Source organism: Gambusia affinis, linkage group LG24 (genome assembly GCF_019740435.1).
Source record: "Gambusia affinis linkage group LG24, SWU_Gaff_1.0, whole genome shotgun sequence".
Classification (NCBI taxonomy): Eukaryota; Metazoa; Chordata; class Actinopteri; order Cyprinodontiformes; family Poeciliidae; genus Gambusia; species Gambusia affinis.
In genome coordinates, this window is record NC_057891.1 from 8736017 (window position 1) to 8757471 (window position 21455).

Here is a 21455-nt window from a genome sequence, read left to right on the forward strand (position 1 = left end):
AAACTGTCATATGTCTCAGACAGACAGGTGGTAATGCTGTCAATAATGGCCCATTTCAAGAACAACCACTTTTACAGCAATAACACTGTATCAGTGGCTAAATTTAGATTTTCTTAGCCGCATCTGAGAGACAGAATTTGTGCAGAGTAAAGTATAAACGATGATCTTAGTCCTAATATGTAAAGGTAAAATGGAACGAATACAGTTTTAAGAGTGTGTACTGGTTTTAAAACCAGCATATTGTCTAGAGAGTGACCCTTACAGGTCGGCTAAAGGTCACTTTAATCTGAATTATAAAATCCAGCTCACCAGCTTAGGCAGGCAGGAGAGCAAAGAGTCTCTAGAGGGGAAAGGTGAAAAGAAAGAAATCTGTGGCTGAACATAAAAGAAACAAGCTACTCAGATTTAGTGATCCGTCTTCCTTCTTTTCCATTAGGTGATATCTTAAATATTTAATGCTGCATGTAAGAGACGAGAGACGCAGGTAGACATAGAACTTTAGTTTGTTAGGTTTTGGGGGTTTTTTGTCTAGTGCTGCATGTTGACTGTGTTGCTATGTTTTACAGAAACAGGTAAGAAGTGCTGAAGTGATGAATTATAAAAGTAGAAAGAACTAGTTGAGTGGTTCCTCTTGAAGCCTTTATCCAAACATGAGGAACGTAAACATACACATAACGGAAGCCTTGAGGGAGAATGCTTTCTGCAGAAGAGGATTGTGAAATAGTTTGAACTGTGTAGGCCATAGAGAAAATTGCTTTATCACGATCCCTTAAAAATCTCTTTAAAGGAAAAGAACATGGGGAACTTCTTGTCAAAAGTCTTTATGGTCACTACACCCATTTTAATCCTGTTTATATTTCACTGACAGTTGAGCCATTTAATCACGATGGTACCAACCAGTTCCTGCCTAAAGATCTACACTAGGTAGGCTCAAAATTTACCAGACAACATTGTTAAATGAACTCCTCCTGGGTCTGGGTCTTTAGATCGTTTCAATAACTCCATGGACATCAGTGGTCAGATTATGCCATATTTTTTGTACAGTTACACCACTGACTATCCCTTTCTCCCCAAACAATTCCCACATAATGGCTTCAAACAGACAGCTCTGCAGTGTTTTTAGCTCACAGTCCACCAAGCAGCAACCCACGACTGTCTGACAATTTAAAATGCCTGCAAATCCACCAGCTTGCCCAAACAGACAAAAGTATGTGCACCTATTAATTTCTATATTTATGCAAGTTTCTTACTGAAGAAGGGAGTGTAAAAGGTGGTTTCATTTATTGTTTGTTTGAAGTAGCATGAAAATCTTAGCTTACTTAATCATTCGTAAACTTACGGTAACACAAACCTAACAATTCAACAGTTTCAATGCAAAACAAGTTTTCATCCATCATTATTTTTGCCAGCAATAAATTAGGTCAGTAAGACCTAATTATTGCTCTAAGTTGCTCTTTCTGACCTGCTCCAGAAAGAGAAACTTAATCCTTCCAGTTTTAAGTTGCATAATCCACCACACACATTAGTTAGATTTGTCTGATCAAAGCGAGACTGAACTTGTGCTGACACAAGTCTGAGAGATAAATTGGCTCCTTTTCACTTGTAGAGTGGATGATATGAAGTGCCCAGCCACTAACACGACACGTGTTGCCTCTGGGACACTGTACATCACATGCTTCACCGGTACAAGCCAAAAATAAAGTTTGCACTTAGTTTTGTTATCTGTGCCACTGGACCAGCGTGTTTACATCTGTGGGTCTTCCTAAATGGATTTGTGCAATGTTGAGTAACAGAGGGGTTTCTATGTGGTCCTTCATGAAAACAGAGGCAGCTATTTAAAGCAAAGTGAAAATACAGTTTGAAACCTGTGATATGTGACTTCAGTTTTGTTCAGGTGAGTGTATGCAGAAAGGTACTTTACTGAAATAGCAACTAGAGATAAGTGCCACTCAAAAATTTAGACGTTTGAGTAATGGAAGAGCTTCCTGCTGGACTTTCTAAAGTTTTAAGGTCTAGTTTCAAACAGATTGTTAAAGATCAAGCCCCAATTTTAACCAACTTTTTCTTAAAACACAAAGCCTGCAACACATTCCTCACACCGTCATCCTGAAAGATGACAATAACATAATACATCTGTCAATATATCTTTTGTCCACTCAACTAATACCCAGACTGCAGAGATCACAAGTCCAAGAGGAAAGCACAAGCATCCCTCTCCTGATGTACAAAGGAGTTCAAAAGGCCAGAAGGGAAATGGTCCCAGTTCTGGGTCCACCCGAGAGTCTCCTCAAAATCTAAATGCACTAACAATGCTACTGTTCACGTACAATACATTAAAGTACTTGAGGTATAACTGGGAACTATATATATATATATATGTATATATGATTATCTTACTTGTGTCACCAAGTAGCTGGATGGTCATTTGTAGAAGTTTGCAGGCAAAGGGGCCGTAAATGTGCAGTGGTGAAGATCTGCAAAATTAAGCACAGGCCAGTGATAATCACTCCCATCAAAAAACAGACCTTTTCAGTTCTAAAACAGATGTGTTCACTTTAACTGAAAAATGCCTAAAGTTTGAATATATTTTTTTATTGAAAGTTAGCCTTGTTTATGTTAGCATCTGAGCTACCTGTAAGTCATTAAAAACCTGCGACTCCCAAGTGTTCTGTGTAAACGGGATACTGGTAAAGTTTGTTTCCACTTTATTACTAACACTGTTAGCACACAAAGTAGATTGTACTGAAAGTATTATAACTGGAACAAAACACTTAATTAATCTCTATTGTCTGTAACTAAATTGTTGCATATTTTAAAACATAAATAGTGTACGTGTAAATTGAGTATCACAATGCATTTTTCTGCTCTTGTGACGTATGTACAGGGCTGTATTGGCGTACCTTGCCCGGCTTGTCCTTGTTGGCGATCTTGCCAGTGATCACCTGAAGATTGGCTCCTTGGACCCAACACCTGACAGGGGAGAATTTGAGTTCAGATGCCATAAAAACCAAGTCGTATTATGATGACCTGACTCTACAGACACAGAGAAGAGTATTATTTGCAATTATACATTTGCTTGAACAACGGATGATGCTACAATTGAGACAATTACCCATGCTAATAACCAGGACCGCAACTAATAATTATTAGGATTATTAGGATTTAAAGCATGGTTGAAATTCATCAGTGCATAAAGCATATAACACTTGTCAATCTGTCTGCTAAGAAGACAGGTTATTTTTTCTGTAAAATTATCACCTTGCACACACCGAGTATACAGCGTATTTCTACAGCTGCATTTATTTTGATAATACTGCCATCTGCTGGACAAAACAATAAACAACACTCCCTCAGTCAAGGGATGACCGTAGCAAGCTGTTAACGTTGAGAAACGTCAACAAAGCATACAAAAACATATACATTACAAGGGAAGGATTCTGTTTTATCAATATTTTCTGAACAGTGACAATTATTTTTAATTAAATCATTGAAATGCATGCAGTTATTGGTTGCAAAGAAATGGGAACAAAAACATCCTGATTTTGTTTTTGTCTACTTTAAGATTTAACCTGTAGCCTGTGTCAATAAACTGAATTTCATGATTTGGTTCACCAAAATTGGGTAGCAGACTAAAAAGTGGTGCCTGGAGTGATTAGTCTCAATTTCAGCAGCAACAGTCAGAGTGCAAGGTCAAAATTTGGGCATAAAGATGAAAGCAAAAATGTATCCTGCTTTGTAGCAACAGCTCAGGCTGCTGGTGCCTTTTAATTAAACTTATCAGAAACATTAAGAACTAACAACACATTTATCTGCAAAACTAGTCCTGTCACAAAGCGAAGATAATCTCAAACTGGTTCCTTGAGCAGGACAATGTCCACAGTCAACATTTCTTAATCAAACAGTTCCCAGTTATACCTCAAAAAGTGGCCAGTAAGAACGACTTTTTCATCTTTTATGCACATTATAAGATCCCATTTTGACAAAGAAAAAAAAAACCCAGGTGAAATCATAATGGTGGTCACCGAAAAGCTCATTTCAAGCAGAAAATATCTTCCTTTCAGAAGCAAATCAATTATTTGGAGCGTCCCACTGTGCACCCCTCCTCCCCTCGTGTTGCTGCAGTGGACCCGTCCAGTGTGGAGCGCAGCTGGCTCTGAGCGCCTGTCTGCCGGCGGACAGTGGAGGAAGCAGCGGCCGCGGAGCGCTCATATTCTGCCGCGCAGAGTGAAGCTGGAGCACGCAGCCAGGAACCCGTCTCCCCTGCGCTGGGCTGGGCCGGAGCAGCCCGCTCTCTGGACCGATGTTCTGGCCGAAATGTCCCGACACATCTACATCCGGAACAAGATAGGAGAGGGCATCCAAGCGCCCATCTTTCAGGTGGGTTTTAAGTTTTATGTTTTTGTAGAAATAGGGTTTTCAGATTCAAAGTAGGGTCAAGAGTCACCTTAAATGAGACCTTATTTGATGAAAACTATTTTTAACATTAACATAATTCATTCCAACTTTGACAGTGTTGCTGATACCATGTTTGCATCTCCATGGATGTTTACAACTAATAATATTAATATTTAACTGATAATTATATTCACAGCATTCAATCGATGGCTTAAAAGATAGCATTTCAATATATTTTTTTACTTAAATGAGTCTTGCATCCAAACTTTATTTCAAAGTAGTTGGCTGAACAACTATTGATTAGTTTATTAAACTTCTTTTTCTCTCTGCAGAACCACTGTAGAGAAAACTGAATCTTGACTTTGTTTATACATGTATCAGTCTTCTTTCACATGTTGTTTCTCTATTTTTTTTTATATATTTCAATACACAGCTTATGCAGCAGAAACTCCTCAACAGTATCTTACTTATGTGAATGTCTAAAATTAGTAGATTCTTGCTGTCAAAGTGAAAGAGATGCCTCATTCCTTGCTAGATAACTGTTTTCTCTTTGGGGTAATATGCACATATTAATAGAAACATATTACCAGACTTCATTCTTCACTTTGTTTTACTTGAGGGGCCAAAGAAAGATGTTGACCCAGATTAGTGACCCTGTTTCACAGATACAGGGAAGTAGGCTCAGACTTTTTAACGGGGACATTGTCACTAACTCTGGAGAGTTAAAGAGAAATGGGACAAATCACAGGCAGATAATTAAGTTTGTCCCCCTGAGATCAACTCTGCTGGTATATTTAGATCCTTTAGGAGGAAAAGAAAGACATTCAAAGGTAAAGGCATTAATAAGTTGGATGAAGTCTCATTTGCTTGGGGGTTTTACATGCCTCACAACTATCTTGCTTGTGTATTTGACTTAGTTATAAAACAGCATCATGCAGTAATCTTTCTGGATATGTATTAGCACCGCATCGCCAGATGTGGTGAGAAAACCTCTGGATTCAGGTTACAATTTTGTTTTTTCATCCAGGTAAACCGAGGGACTTATTCCAGGAGAAGCCGGCTCAAGAGGTCTGATGGAAGCACCACATCCACGAGCTTCATCCTCAGACAGGTACTGGACCACAAGGGAATCCTGGGAAGGAAATCTGTCATACCAATTCCTTTCTTGCCTTTTGCTGCACAATGGCACAGTTGGCAGCATTGTTGTCTTGCAGTAAGAAGGTCCTTGGTTTAAAGATAGGGTCTTTCTGCAAGGAGTTTGCATATTCTCTGGGTGTTCCGGCTTCCTCCCATAATCCAAAACTATGACTGTTATGTTGTTTGGTCTTTCTAAATTGCCCCTAGGTGTGTGTATGCATGCATGGTTGCCTCTCATGTGTAACTCTGTGTTGCCCTGTGATGGACAGACAACCTGTCCAGGATGTAACATGCCTACTGCCCAATGGCGGGGGAGGTAGGCAGCATCTCCCCCGAGGGTATACAGACAATGGATATGGATGTTAGGCTAGAGGAAGAAAGGGAGTGTGTATCATTTTTGGTGAAGGCCCACACTTGATATTTGGATCAAGTGTGTCCAACTGTTCGATATCTTGGTGAGTGGTTTTTCCATATTTAAGGATTCCCTCTGTGTCTGGGAATTAAATGAAAATTCTCAATGAGTTCCCCCAGGTGGACAAATCATTAGCCAGATCTCTTAAGAAAAAAGATTTCACTTTCAGTTTCATGCATCTCACATGCATGAAAATGTGAGCAAATGTGAGCAAATGTTCATGAGCATGAACATTTATATTGTTGGATGAGATTATGTAATATTATTGGGTCAATGATGCAATTTTTGTGTGTTACTGCTACAACATGCATGCTCTTGATCACTCAAAGACGACGCAGGTTTGTTGCTTCGGGCATAAACGTTTATAGGCTAGATGTCTATTAATGAAGTTGGGAAGAATATTTTTAAATTCAGTTCTCAGTATTTTCCCTCGCCTTATATTGTCTGTCAGGCGATGTTTCTAAATTTTGCATTTCGAAGCAAGCAGCTTAACTATGAGACAAATATTTGTAATTTCTTCCTCTCTTCCTTTCAACATAAAGAACATGTGGTGATCATATTGTGTATGGTATATAAATATACCCACTGAAAAGCAACGCACATAAGCAATAGTGTGATGGGTGTATTCATTTAACTAGCTTCAACGCACTTGTACAATGGCTTTGAATATGCTTTGATTTTTAAGAAAATGTTTGCTTTGCTCCCCTTGTGGCAAACAGGACTTCTAGTGGTTTTCATAATGTTTCCTCACCATTCTTCCTTAATAGGCAGATTATTGGATTGTATGAGAGACAGTTTCTGTCCACAGATTCTTTCATCTAAACTGCAATTCAAGTGGCAGGTGGTTTTGGGAGAGTATCAGAGAAAATGTGAGGGTGTACACACACACACAAAAAAAAAACTCAGTGAAATCAGTCCACTTCATATAGGAAGAACCAATGTGAATGTAGTGCTCCAAAAACATTCTGATTGTTGATTTTAAAAAAGAGAACATTTTTGGAAGGTGTGTGTCTGAAGTTAAACATCCAAAGTCAAACAGAAGGAGGTGGATGAGCTGGTCCACAGATCAGAAATACGTGGAATTTAACCCATTCTAGACTGCTGTCCAGATGGTCAACTTTCAGAAAACACCCCCCACACTCCCTTCCCTCACTATCCATAACATGCCATTACTGATAGAACCCTGCATCATTGCCTGAAAGTACTGATCCTGCAAGCAGCTTGTGACCTCAAGCTCAAGAGAAACGGCTATGCAGCAGGACGATGAGTCAAGGGACAACAAATGGACAAAAAAAAAAAAGCTAAATGAAAGACTACGAGTGGCCTAGTCAAAAGCCTGGATTGAAATCCGATTGAGATGTTGTGGCCTGGTGGAAAACTGTTCAATAAATTCGAATTAAAACAAACCTGCAAAGAGTGGGCCAAATTCCCTCCACAGTGATGTTCAAATTTATTGCCTGTTATCACAAAAGCTTGATTGAATTTGTTAGTGCACAGCTAGTTATTAGGACTAAAGGATATTTACTGCTTCACACAGGGTATGGCTGGTTGAGATAGTTTTTAATCCGTTACGAATTAAATCAATATTTGAAAGCTGTCTTTTGTTTGATAATATCAAACATTGAAATGTAGCTAAAAAGCTAAATGAAATAGGAAGACATACTTTTTATACCACTGTGTATAGAATTCTGATTTTTGAACAGATTTGGTATAAATAAGGTAAAATAAGAACATAAGAGGATGCTGCTCCCTCTCCCCATCAAATCCATCTACCTTACTGCACTGAAAAAAAAGTGCTCATCCAGGCTGAGTGGACAACCATCCAGCCAATCGGCTCCTTGCATTCTGATTCTGTCATCAGGCTTGGATATTGAGGAAGGATTCACAGCCCCTCTGCTGCTGCTGCTGCCTCTGCTGCTCTCTCTGCCTCTGTGTGTAGGTTTTGTACGTGCGGACGCCTGATAGAGATGAAATGCCAGGATCGGGCTTCCTCCAGGGATACCGTCTCCATCCTGTAACGTGAGGCAGCCAGCAGCGCGAGGAGACCAGGGAGAGGAGCTGCATCCGTCTTAGAGAGGCGCCTCCGAAGGACCAGGCGTGATCCAACAGGAGGGGATATTTATTTTTTAATTAGTCTCTGCTGTAGAGAAAAGGAATTGTCGTCATCCCCCCCTTCCCCAACCATCTTTTTTTTTTCCTCCGGTGCCCCCTCCTTTCTCCTCCGCCTCCACTCACATTTTCCCCCCCTAATTTTTCTAGAGGAGCTCGTTAGAATATCAAACCTCCATGTATGACAATTTGTACCTGCATGGATTTGAAGACTCGGAGGCGGTGAGTGTAAATCTGCTTATGTGCTCTCCTGCTGTTTGCTTAGTGATGGCACACACACACACGTAAGAGGCCTTTGATGGGTTAGCCAGTGTACTGTGATCCTGGGCTATGCTTGGCTGGAAGGGGGTTGGGTGGGTGTGTAAAGGAGGGGAGGGGGATGCATATTAGGCAGATGGCTGGATGATTTCTGCATATATCCTCATTTATTGGTTGAATATGTGGCTGCAGTCGGACTGTAAAGTGAAGGAAACCAGGAGGAGTCACCACATTTCCCAAGCAAGAGAAGAACCGTGCTCTGCTTCTCAGAGGAGAACAGAAAGATGCAAATGACCCCCTCGCCATCCCCGCCAAGGGCCGTCGCCGAGACGACAAATCGTGTGTCACATTCCTGCATCCGTCACTTTCCTGAAGAGCATTTCTCATCCGGCCGAGCTGCTGCGCCGTGTTCTGGCTCTGATGAGTCTTGCAGAAACATGCATCGTGATGTCATTAAGTGGACTCTGATGCTGATGAGTCACATGCCGAAGCTACTCCATTGGATAATAGCTTGGATGCTACAGTGCTCCCTCAGCTCTTCTGTGTGCATTCCTTGGAACTAAAGAGTATGCCACAAGAACCGCAATTGAGAAGGATGGACAAATATCATTAGGGGTCTTCACGTTTTGTCATGTTGGATCCACAAACTTGAAAGCATTTCCTTAGCATATAATGAGCTCAATCAATGCAAAGCAGCAAGTGAAAATACGTCACACATTTGTTTTCATCCCTCTTTGCTCGTATACAGTGAAATACAACCTAATTGAACTGCTTTTAATGATCGACAAATTAGTGAATATGTGTTAAATTTCACCTTCCATAAAGCCAAGACTTCATGGAAGAATGTGAAGACGAAAGCCGTAAGAAGCCCATTTTGCCAGCAAACATGTGAGCAAAGGTGCTATGATGAAATGAGATCAAAACTGAACTTCTACCAAAACAAGCTAAACGTTATATGTGTGCTCTAAATTAACACAGCACTGTTAAACATGGTAGTGGTAACATCATGCTGTGGGTCAGATGTATGTGACCTACAGAGGGCTTACTAAACGTTTACCCTCTAGTGAGAGAGCAACAAACCATATAAAATCATATAGTCAGAGCTGCAATAGAATAGGTTAGATCAAAGTAATTCACATGTTTGAATGGCCTACTTAAAGCCCAGACCAATTTAACGAGACTTGACAATTGATGTTCAAAAAAGTTTTTTTTTTAATCCAATTTGATGATCTTGAAATCTATTATAAAGAAGAAAGGGCAAAAATATTGACTTAAATGTGCAAAGCTGATAGAGACATATCTGTAATTGCACTGACTAAGATTTACTTTTCAGATTATTTAATTTATCTACAAATTTAAATAGGTTCTACTACATACTCTATCACTCGAAATACCAATAAAAAGAGATAGGTTTGAAACTGTAAAAGCACAAATGGACAGGGCTGAGTTATGACTTCCTATTAAACAGAACTGAAACCAAGAAAAGCCAGCAGAAACATTTCAGCCCCTCATTTCATTTAGTTGTTTTTTTATGGAAATCCTCCACATGCCCAGAAACTTTCTGAGGCAGGATGCTTGCAATCCAGAGCAGCAGTGTGCTGAAGTCAGGTTTTCCTCTACTGCTTGCTAGCCCAAAAAAAAAAAAAAAAAAGAAACTGCTTAGCTGTGATGACTAACTTGATTGATCATCTCGAGACTAATGGTCCTCCTTAATTGAATCATCATTAGTGGCTGATTGTTTAGATTAAAACAGCAGAAGGAAGCACTTGATCCAGTCGTGTACCGGCATTAAAACGGGGCAATAAAGAGGTTCTGACTGGGATGCAGAATGAAGGGACTGCAAGCTTGCATCCCTCAAGAAATTACCTGACTGTGTGTGAGACACTACAAGACAAACTGAACTGAGAAAAGGAGTCCTCAGTTCAGCAAGATTCACTCTTACTGACGGGATCTGCTGTTGTATTTTCTGTTACAGCAGCTGCATACAGTGTGATGAAAAAGCAGAGTTATTTTCTTTTCTTATATTTTTTCCTACAAAATTCAGCTTCCAAATGAAGATTTTTATCTCTTAAAAAGGAAAAGCTTTCCAAACGCCAGAGAACAAAAGTGAGGTCACAAAAGGAACAACACTTAAATCTTTGCAGGCCTTTCTTGCCTTACTGTCAAAGTTTGTTACTCAACAGTAAAGAGAGAGACTGTGAAAAGTAGATATAACCACGGCTGACCAAAAAGAACATCAAGTCCCTTGACATATTTGTCACAGTACATACAGATGATGATCAAGACTGTTGGGAAAATATTCTGTGTGAAGTTACAGTACATCAGGTCTTAAGGCTGCTTTGCTGCCTTCAAATCTGAAAAACGAACATATAAATTTTGCTCTCTGGAAAAACTTCTAGAGTATAATCAGTTTGCGAGATTGGCCCCAAGCTCATTTGTGTTACATGTCAGGACAATTTTCAGGACACTAGCAGCCTCAAAAACAAAACCGTTTAAAGGCTTTGAAACGGACTTTCATCTGACTAAAACCCTGCACTGTGGCTAAATTAAAGCAATTCTGCACAGAAGAGTGAGTTGAAATTCCTCCACAGTGGAGTAAAAGGACTCGTTCCCAGTTATCACAAATGCATGAAGGGGACAAGGGTGCCACAACCTCTCAGAACTTTTTCAGCATGTCAGTCACTGGTAAAATTATTTTGAATCCGTTTTAAAAATGGTAACTTTAGATTTTATGCAACTAAATCAAATCAGAATGTAAACTTGGCATTCTGCAAACCTCAAAACCTCCATTAATGATCTTATTGACGTGCATTATGTAAAACTGAGTAAATTCTTGGCCCTTGGTGCTTTTGTTAAATAGATGTTGGCTCTTTTGCTTGTGGATACGTTTTGTCCAACAAGGACGACCACTTATCTTAGCAACTTTCTTTTATAAATCGGCAAGACAGGTGTTGCTTTTTTATGCTCATCGGTGTTAAAAAAAAACTCTAGTCATCTCTAATTTTAGCTTCCTTGCTTCATAGTTTGATCTCATACTGAAGGCTGGGTAAGAAATTAATTTTAGGTTTTGTAAACGTCTTAACAATGTCAAGAAATGTGTGCATCTCTAAGATACCTAAAGTATGGCTAGTTGTAATAGTTTCAATAACTTGTGCAATTTCTGTTTGCAGGGCTCAGCTGATTCGTATACTAGCAGACCATCAGACTCAGATGTATCTCTGGAGGAGGAGCGTGAGGTGCAGGCTCAGGTCCAGAGCCAGAGCCCCAGCCAGATCCAAGGACCGGGACAGAGCCGTCAGGAGAGGGAGCAGCAGGCTGCCGTTCAACTGGAGAGAGCCAAGGTTGTGACCACTGGACAAAAATCACTGATAATCAGAAGATATGCTTTATTTTGTCGTTTTTCTGGATCATTTATGGAGAAATTTTAATCCAGTGTAAAGAAATTCAAACATACAGCAAATTCAAACATGCCACTAAACAGAGACTGTTTAGTGGCACACTAAACTGAGCAAAGGGTATTTTCAACTGGGAAAAATACAAACAAATCCGAAAAGTCAGAACTGGGTCAGGAGTACTTTCCATGGGAAAGTTCAACAGAAACCACAAGGTTATTGGCAGCAATAGCTCCATCAATAACTCTATCTAAAGCTGAAACAGCTAAGCACAGAAACTCTGAGCTAAGAGTACTCTCTATGCGAGAGAAAAACAGAAAGAAAACACAAAGGTGTTCGCAGCAATAGATCCAGGCAAGAAGAGGTTTTTATGACAATAGGCTTCTATGAATGACTGTCCAAGTGAACGACAAGGCCAGGGCAACTTTTTATGGTAAAGTACCCAAACTTGATAGTAGCAATAGCTCCACCAGAATCTCCAACCAGTTGTTTAGATGTATAAAACTGAATAGACTTCAATTGAATCTAGTTGTGCCTTTGTCCTCCAGAGTAAACCTGTGGCGTTTGCTGTAAGGACCAATGTCAGCTACTGTGGCGCCCTGGATGAGGATGTTCCAGTACCGGCAACAGCCATCTCTTTTGATGCCAAGGACTTCCTCCACATAAAAGAGGCACGTCTGTAAATCCCAACACCAGAAGCATCCTGACATCATTTGAAACTTCTGTCATACAGAATATCTCTTAATAGCTTTTGAAAAGAGGTTGTTCATGAGTTGCTTTGCTGTGTTCAGAAGTTCAACAATGACTGGTGGATCGGGCGCTTGGTAAAAGAGGGCTGTGAGATCGGCTTCATTCCCAGCCCTCTGAAGCTCGAGAACATCCGACTCCAGCAGGAGCAAAAGAGAGGACGAGTGCAAGGGTAGGCAACAGAAAACACACACTCTCTCTCCAACAATGCCACAAAAGGTCACACAACCGATCTGAACAATCAAAATGTGATGGGAGCTCTGGTGCACTTAAAGGAAGAGCTCCTAAGGTTAAAACATTGCAGGGGAAAAAAATACATTGCTTTAATTTATAATCAGTTTCTTTGTTTAGATTAGGAGGGGAAAAAAATCAAAAATGGCAAGATAACATTACATAAAATATTTAGCAATTAACTAAAAAGTCTCCGAATTTGATTTTCATCCACCCAGATCTCTAAAACACCAAACAGAAATAAATCCTATTTATGAGGCATTTTATATTTCCTGAACTATAAATTAAAACTATTATATTTACATTCAACATATTCTATGGTATTTAAAAATAGTCTTCATGAAATATAAATCTATTTTATTTTTATTTGGAAATTTAATTTAAGGAAAATCTGTTATTTTTAAACAACAGCAGACTATTTAATTTTTTCATTTTTCCTTGGTTTGAGTTTAATTGTTTTTCCTGGATGGTTTTGGTAACAGGGCCGGTCAAACAATGCATGGGGCCCTGAGCAGAAATTGATTTGGGGCCACACTTTGAATTAAGCATATTACCAACTATAAACATTACACTGACAAAGTAACATAAATGAATGCATTGACTTGTTAAATGTATTTAGGTTTTGGTATATGTGATTTTTATTTTATTTTTTTTACATTATGTTAAACAGGAAGAAAAAAATAAAACATTAGCGTATTTAGCTCTGGATGCTTTTGGGTTCTGCTCCCCATAGCGCTCCTGAACAGATTTGAGTTCAAAATACAAATTTAAAATAATTTCAAACAAATTTTTTTCAACCAGTAATCACCTTCGTTTGTCAGCGCCTGTCTGTTAAAGAAATTCTCAATCTTGGCCCGACTGCGACTCACAACCCTTGTGCGTCGTTTCTTCTATTCATGGCTTTGTTCCAGTTAGCTGTACTTAGCACTCCTATCACCACTTTCCATTTCCATGTGTGTATAATTGCTCTTGAATGTTCTGTCATCTGCAGTTAATGCAATAACTCACTCTCACATCCTCTTGCCGTGCGGGTCGGAGTAATAGTAATCGTAGTGGAAAGAAGGGCTTCAGCGCCTTGCTTAAAAGGGAGGCAGATAGTGATGGACACAAATACTCATGAGCACGTCTCACGTTAAAGTTAAACAGGAGAAAAAAGTGTTTTGCATTATTTTCAAAATTTGTCTTCTTTTGCTCTAAAGTAGTTAAAGCTGCAGTGTGTAATTTTTCTATAAGCAATATGTTTGTTCCTGTTGACTTTTTTGAGTTTCTGCTGCTACTGTTATATTTGTTAAGGCTTGATTGACATGTTTGCTGAGTAAGATGGCCAATCTGATGTGGTGTTTGCTGACTCAGATGTATGAGAATTCATATCTGTAAAATTCAGTCGAGCAAAATATTAATAATCCAGGGGATCGCTTGGTGCTGTGGTTCCAGCAGAATCGGGTTCTTCAGTCTTTCAGATTTCTGAGTTCATTTTATGATGGTAGCCGTAATTATTTAATCATCTACTGGTTTGTTTTAGTTTTAGTTTGAATCCGATTCACAGTTAGCTGTGGACAGATTAAATGATTAAATACTGAACATTTTGCAAGTTACTGAACAGACATTTCACTTTTAGATAAGCTAAAGTATAGTTTAGCTATATTTCTTTATGCCCTAATCAAGTCATTTATCATTTAGCACCTTGTAGATGTTAACTTTTAAATAATCATCTAAATAATGGCATAAATCTTTTGTTTTCTTCCAAAATATGATTTAGGCAAAAAATTAGTCAAGGATGGCAAAAAATTACTTTACCATTATTTTAAGACGGTGATGATTTCAAAGTTCTCAACAAGTTGATAAACGACAAGTGACTTGATTAGGCATGAAACAATATAGCTCAGAAATTGTTTTTTTTTTTTTTTTTCAGTGCTTCAGGTAGATAAGATATTAATAATTCTACCTCCAGGAGAAAGCAAATGAGAATGTCTGTGTTGCATTGAACTCGTTTAAATTCCTTGTTAATTGAAATAACAAGTGTACAATGTTTGCTTGAGTTAACTAAATGGCTTTTCTTGACAAATTCAAAATTTAGGAAGTTTCAAAGTAGATTTCTTGGGTTATAAAAAAACAGCTTTAAGATGATTAATTGAACACCAACATACATTCTCAATTTTTTTGAGATTAAAAAATTAGTAATTTCTTTTTTCTTACATTAATGCCACCATGTTTTTCTGTCTTTCTTTTTATTTTATTTTTTTTATCCCTTCTTGTGTTTTTCAGTAAGTCTGGGGGAAACTCCTCTTCCAGTGTGGAGGATGAGGTGTCAGCCTCTATCCGACCACTCATATCCTCAGCAGGTGAGAACATCGGACACGGGGAGAGAAGGGTGTTAATAACCCACCTGCGAGCTTACAGCCAAACACCCTGAACCTCAAAAATCAGAGATAGCATAAGAATCTAAAGCCTTCCCATGTCTCCACATAGAGCTTAAGGTTACTGCATAGAGTCGCTGGTACTTTTTCCCATGATCCTCCTCTTCCTCCAGTTGAGGACTGCAGGCGTTCTGAGACTGGGGCTAACCAACGACAAGACTATGACCCCCCCTCTCTGAACTGCACTTTGTGAATATAACCTTAGGACTGTAGATATATTTTTGTTTTATTTTATACATTGTAGACATTATTGACAGGTTTCATTTATTTTTTTTTTTTTAATGAACTGTTACAAATACCTGCTGATGTGAGGCATGTTTAAATGTTTCTAAGACGTTGCTGCAACTGATTGTCTCCTCCTTGTCTTCTCTCCCCTCCCGCAGGGAAGCAGAAACAGAAAGTGGTAAGTTGGTGGCTGCGTAATCATCCATTCACCACCACCGTGCAATACTTCAGCCTTACCGGCGCATACCGAGCCAAACCGTCACAATTATCAATACAGCACCAGATTCAGTTACTGATGACTCTGGTAAAATTGCAAAAATGCAGAATAAGCCTTAACATATATTTAGTTGAAGTACAATGTTTAAACTAATTGTTCATCTTAAATTATAGTTTTTGAGGGTCCAAAAAACATAAATTAAATTTCTCATTAACATTAAAAGCTAATACCTGGTGCCAATATATCTGCTTCTGCAGATAAAATCAGTGTGTCTACATCACCATGGGAATTCTGGCCCACTTTTCCTTGCAGAATTATAATAATTCAGCTCATTCATGATTTAAAAGGAACAGTTATATTTTCCCATTTAGCCCTGCAGATTTGTGTAGCTTTTCTCCCTTGTTATCTTTATTCAGGTTTGTTTGATGATCCAAAAATGTTCAGCGGTCAAATACAATATTTGTGCTTTGGATCAATAAGTATCTAATACGCATTTATGTTCACCTATAAGTGGATCAGATTAAGCCTGGTTTCTCAGGCAAATTACTTCATTTGCTTCGTGCGCCAACATGGCCTCATATTTCCCACTTTTATGTGTGACTGTTCCTTGGCTTCGGCTGATTAGAACCATCTGCTGTGTGCGTCTTCTGTGGAGTTATTCTGGGCGGCTTTCAGTGTTTGTGACGAATCTGCTGCTGCCACTCTGTGTTGACAGACGGAGCACATCCCCCCGTATGATGTGGTGCCCTCCATGAGGCCCGTGGTGCTGGTGGGACCCTCGCTCAAAGGTTACGAGGTACGCTGGATCTCCTTATGGCAGGATCTAAAATTGGAATTTTGTACTTTGCAACTCCTCACTTCTGCCACCAAATACAAGCGAAAGTTAACGCTGATCTGGCCGTTTTCAATGTGCCTTCACCAGCGTTAGAGTGCAGGAAAGGAGATGAGGCCTTTCCCTGTACCCCTAAAAATAGATTTCCGTTGGCCAAGATAATAACAAGTGTGTTATTGGCCGTGTAGGAAAACAGGAGGTCAAATAAAAATATGTTGAGTAACTGGACTAATTTGGATTTGATGTTAGTTCAATCTGCATTAAACATCTACACAGCTCCACTGCACTGTCCTTCCGCCTATGTAAAGTTGAGGTTTATCTCAACAACCCTAAAACAAGACAAAAAAACTGTCTCAAATTTCTATATAGAAGTTCCTGATGGTTCTGGTGACCTGACTTCAGGTGTTTAATGTGATGTCAGTCTGTGACTGCAAACTTATACAGTGCAGTGCAAAAAATATTATTGTTCTTTTTGTGCACACATAAAAATTTGTGTGGAGTCCATTTAATTTTTTAGCTCCCTTTGCTGCTGTGCATCAGTTTGCCTTCAGAAGTTGCCTTACTTGGATATAATCCTCTCTGTTGCAGGTGACAGACATGATGCAGAAAGCCCTGTTTGACTTCCTCAAGCACAGATTTGATGGCAGGTGAGAAAAAGATATAAGAATAATTTGGAATAGCTGCATGTCCCCACCACTTTGAAGAGAAAATTACAAAACAAATAAATAAAAAGGATGCAAAACATCTGCAAAATCCAAAAGAAATTGTACATATTTCTGTTGAAAATAAAGTGAAAATGTTTGGTGAAGTTTTTTTTTCGCACTGCTAAAGATTTGCTTTCTTCAACAACAACAAAAAGGAATCACAGATTAGAGTGAGACAGGCAGAAATTTCTAAATACAGTGAAGTTCCAATGCTGGGCCACTAGGAGGTGATAAACTGGTAATGTTTGGTCCAAAAATGGACAAATGGACAGAGGGCTGCACAAAACACTGAATTGGAATTGGACTACTTAGGTGCAATATTAAGTTGAATATTGTATTTCAAGTGTCATGCATACAAATACTAATGCTTTGAGTGTTTTGCTAAAGCTCCATATAGCAGCAAATGTTGTTTTGAAATGAAAGAAAGGAAAATCTTTCTTAATAGTAACTGATATTGGATGCTGGGTGCAGGGGCAAAGCACGATCCACGTATTGAGGCCTTAGTCCTAGTGGTCGCAGGTTCAATTCCCGGCCTGCTGACATTTGCCGCATGTCTTCCCCCTCTCTCACTACCCTGTTTCCTGTCGAACTACTTTCAAGAAAAGGCCACTAGAGCCAACAAAACCTACATAAATAAAATAGTAACCGATACTAAAATACTCTGCACAAGTGTCACTGTTGCATTGTTTTTTATACGTCTACCACGGGAAAATTGGAAGTCACTGTTTAGTCACAATCTAAAATAAAGGGTGCTTAAAAAGCTTCACTACCATCTGCTTTCAGATAAAAGGTGCCAAAACATTAGAAGATGTCTGCCAACATCCATACAATTGTGTACAGTATCTTCCCTACCCCCCCTTTTTTTTAGGATAACTATAACACGAGTAACTGCAGACATCTCACTGGCCAAGAGGTCCGTTCTGAACAACCCCAGTAAACGAGCCATTATTGAAAGATCCAACACTCGATCCAGCTTAGGTAAGATTTTCTCTGGCTATTAATACAAGCAGAACATCTTGATAAACACAAGAAACCTAAATGAAGGTTTACACTTGAGAAAACGCTGCCAAATGAGAAATGTTTGTCTACAGCTGAGGTGCAAAGTGAGATTGAAAGAATCTTTGAGTTGGCGCGCTCCCTTCAGTTGGTTGTCTTGGACGCTGACACCATTAACCACCCGGCCCAGCTCCTCAAGACTTCACTGGCGCCCATCATTGTCCATGTCAAAGTCTCCTCACCAAAGGTAAAGCGAGCCTAGGACAGTCTGGAAAGTAAAATTGTTTAGCCTACAATTTAAAAAGTAATGGCTTAGTCCAAAGGAAGAGACACAGGTAAACGGAAACACTGGGTCAGAAGTACTTTCTATAGAAAAGGAAAAACCAGAGTTATTCACTGCACTCGCTACATTTGAGCAAGGACATCAAAGAGTACACCAAGTCAATGGCAGGCTTTACTCTGCCAATATCTCCATCCAGGATAGAAATGAAATGCAGTTAAAGACCAGCAGTAGGTACTTAAGTTAGATCTCTGAAAACTTGTATTTGTTTCCTTAGTCGTCATGGATTAGATTCTGCATTCTTATTATTCAAGGACTTCTTTCACTTTTCCCTCATCCAGGTTCTTCAGAGGTTAGTGAAGTCCAGAGGGAAGTCACAGAGCAAACACCTAAATGTCCAGCTTGTGGCAGCAGAAAAACTGTCTCAGTGTCCACCGGTAAGCACCCAGCCTTTGACTTTAAAAGGTCCCTTTCAATATTTCTAAATCAAGCAATGGGGAAACAAACAGTCGTGAAATAATAGATGTAAGTATGGATTATATGACATCTTCTTAAATGACACCTGATGCCAAGTTTATCTTGAAAAAAAGGGTCTGCACATTTTCCTCTACTGCCATCTGTTACCGACAGGAAATGTTTGACATCATCCTGGATGAAAACCAGCTGGAGGACGCCTGTGAACACCTTGCTGAATACCTTGAGGCCTACTGGAAAGCAACTCATACCTCAATGGCAACACCTCTAAACCCTCTGATGGGTCGGAACCTGGGGCCCACTACTCTCACCCCTTATTCCACCAGCATCTCTGGTCTGCAGGTACGTCCAGTGCATTTGAGGTGAAACACCATTGGATTGCATCCACAGCACAACTGAATGTGTGGGCATTTTTGATTCTCAGAAAAGGAAACTCTTTGTGCCTTGAGCTTCCGTTGTACAATGTTGTATCTACATTGGCTCTGCAATACTGTCTATTCTTTTCTTTTTGGTGGCTCATCTGTCTCTTTGGTACATTCATGTGATCATCAGAGCCAAAAAATGCGACAAAGCAACCACACGGGAGACCATTCCACCGCAAATGAGCGGCGCAACCTGATGACGTCGGACGAAAATTACCACAATGAGCGAGCGCATAAGGGACGCAACCGCATGTCTTCTGGCTCGCAGCACAGCCGAGAGCAGCAGGACCCCTACCAGGACTACCAGGACCCCTATCAGGACGCCTACAAGCCCCATCGCAATCGAAGTTCACCGGGCAGCTACAGCCACGATTCCAGGCAGCGGCTCTGAGCCCACTTCTCCTGCCACCAGCACCCTACAGACCCAGGTTCCGCTGAAAATAAATCAGGCAAAAGAGCCTAGATGGTCCCCAAATTGTACCTTTTTTTTTTTTTCTTTTCTGGCCTGCCTGGCAATTTTTCTCTTAGAATACTGATCAGGTATTTGTTTTTAACCAAACTGTCAATCAAAAGCATGAAGAAGTCAGAAGATTCTGAATGCCAACAATAATTAACACTAAAATTACTTTCATTTATCTTTCGAGGATCTTCTTGGATTGTACTAACACAATGCTCAGCAGATGTGCAGCACGGATTGTGCTTGTTGCGTCTATCAACAAGCTAGTTTTGGATACTGGTCAGACAGTGATATAAAGGCATTGTGTACCTGGAGTATCACATCAAACTGAAGGGACATCCACTGCACACAAACTGCTGACTGAAAGGCTGCTGCCCCTATCCTGGGCCGTGTATAAATCCTCTCACCATTTAGCTTATTGCATGCCAATAGTTGGTCAACCTCCGCATCCACTTAGCTCATATTTTGTACCTAGCATTCTGGATAAGGTTTAGGTCCAATTTTCTACATCATCCGGTTGTGGATCAGCAGTTAATGGTGGGAATTGTGGGCTGGTGTGCAGATAGCTATGAAAACTGGTGCTTCACATTCCCTATCCCCATATCCCTCAACATTTCTTTGCTATTTGCAAGTCACTTTGAGCAAGGCCAGCTTTTCTGTAGCATAGCTTTAGCATCTCATTAAGGTGAAGACCCTCATGGTCAGAGATGGACAAGATGCTGAAGGTGTTGGGTTCAGATCTGAGCTACGCTTTAGAGCTTCTGCTCTGAACAGGTAGCACAAAGGAAGCACTATTTCTGTGTGTCTAGGATAGTAAATTGCAATATTAAGACGCTACGTGATATGTTTTTAGTGTTGTTTGTAAAAGGGTGAGACCCTCTGAAGCGAGTCAGGATGTTTGTTTGGTTTTATTTCCCTTAATCTTTGACAATTATGGTCTCATCAGCATATATGGAGATGTTTTGTGGCTATTTTTCACTTAACCACACACCTATCAGTTTGTCCCTATTATTCTTTCTTGAAATGGGGTTAAAATAACCATATCAGGATCAGTGGCATTGCATTGCATTTATTTAACTTTTGTAGCTGGCATGACAAGATGACTGCAGAGCATGCTCCCTACAGATGTACAATAAGAACCCCGATGTACTCAACCCGATATATATATTTTTTTTAACTATGGAGCTTCTCCAACTGAAAAAAAAAGGGGAAAAAAGTAAAGAACAATTAAAAACACAGACCCAAACTGCAGAACAGGTGAAAACCTTTAACAAGATTTATGAGGTTAGTGTCCCAGCGGTTAAAAATGGCATACTGGACAAATATATGTGGATGTTGCATGATGTAAAATTGGAGCCACTGCAATCATAGTTTTGTCTTTTCAGCCATGTCAGAAAATTCCCAAAGGCATCACATGCAGTCTGAGTTTACTGAACCCCCATATGGTGCTTTGTATAAATACAGAGAGCTGCTGCTGTTTCTGATTATGTTCAATATCCTGTTTTTCCCCATTTATCCTACAGATCGTTTGCCTATAAGAATAATTATATGGAAATTATTTATTCAAATGACTGCTCGAGGACGTTTATGGATTTTCACAGAAATGTGTCAAATTAACACTTCCTGAGTTATTATCCTTAATGAAGGGATGTGCTCACATTGTTGAACTTCTCTTTTCATTATGATTGACTTTTTTCTGTCTGACGTCTATGCGGAGTGATTTCTAAATTAAGATGTCGTTGGATAATCA

The 21455-nt window shown here is 39.6% G+C and overlaps 2 protein-coding genes across 5 annotated transcripts in view; one reads left to right on the plus strand and one right to left on the minus strand.

Moving 5' to 3' along the window:
* Positions 1-21455, minus strand: part of LOC122826870 (ETS translocation variant 5-like) — a 70003-nt gene that overhangs the window by 34588 nt on the left and 13960 nt on the right. For both annotated transcript variants that reach the window (XR_006369885.1, XR_006369884.1), the window contains exons 15-16: positions 2901-2970; positions 2398-2474 (exon numbers count right to left, since the gene is read on the minus strand). The gene's annotated coding sequence lies outside the window, so the exon portion shown is untranslated. The remainder of the gene's footprint in view (positions 1-2397; positions 2475-2900; positions 2971-21455) is intronic.
* LOC122826866 (voltage-dependent L-type calcium channel subunit beta-4-like) lies at positions 4178-21364 on the plus strand. Of its 3 annotated transcripts, XM_044109201.1 has the most exons (14): positions 4178-4377; positions 5423-5506; positions 11482-11652; positions 12252-12374; positions 12495-12622; positions 14947-15023; positions 15482-15501; positions 16256-16336; positions 16961-17019; positions 17945-18054; positions 18168-18319; positions 18694-18789; positions 18983-19168; positions 19379-21364. In XM_044109201.1, the coding sequence occupies exons 1-14, from the start codon at positions 4315-4317 to the stop codon at positions 19637-19639; spliced, it is 1611 nt and encodes a 536-aa protein (XP_043965136.1). In that variant the 5' UTR covers positions 4178-4314; the 3' UTR covers positions 19640-21364. The 3 variants fall into 3 exon arrangements, with proteins under 3 accessions (XP_043965136.1, XP_043965137.1, XP_043965138.1); XM_044109202.1 differs by lacking the exons at positions 4178-4377; positions 5423-5506 and adding an exon at positions 7827-8275; XM_044109203.1 differs by lacking the exons at positions 4178-4377; positions 5423-5506; positions 11482-11652; positions 12252-12374; positions 14947-15023 and having other exon boundaries at positions 12500-12626; positions 15487-15501.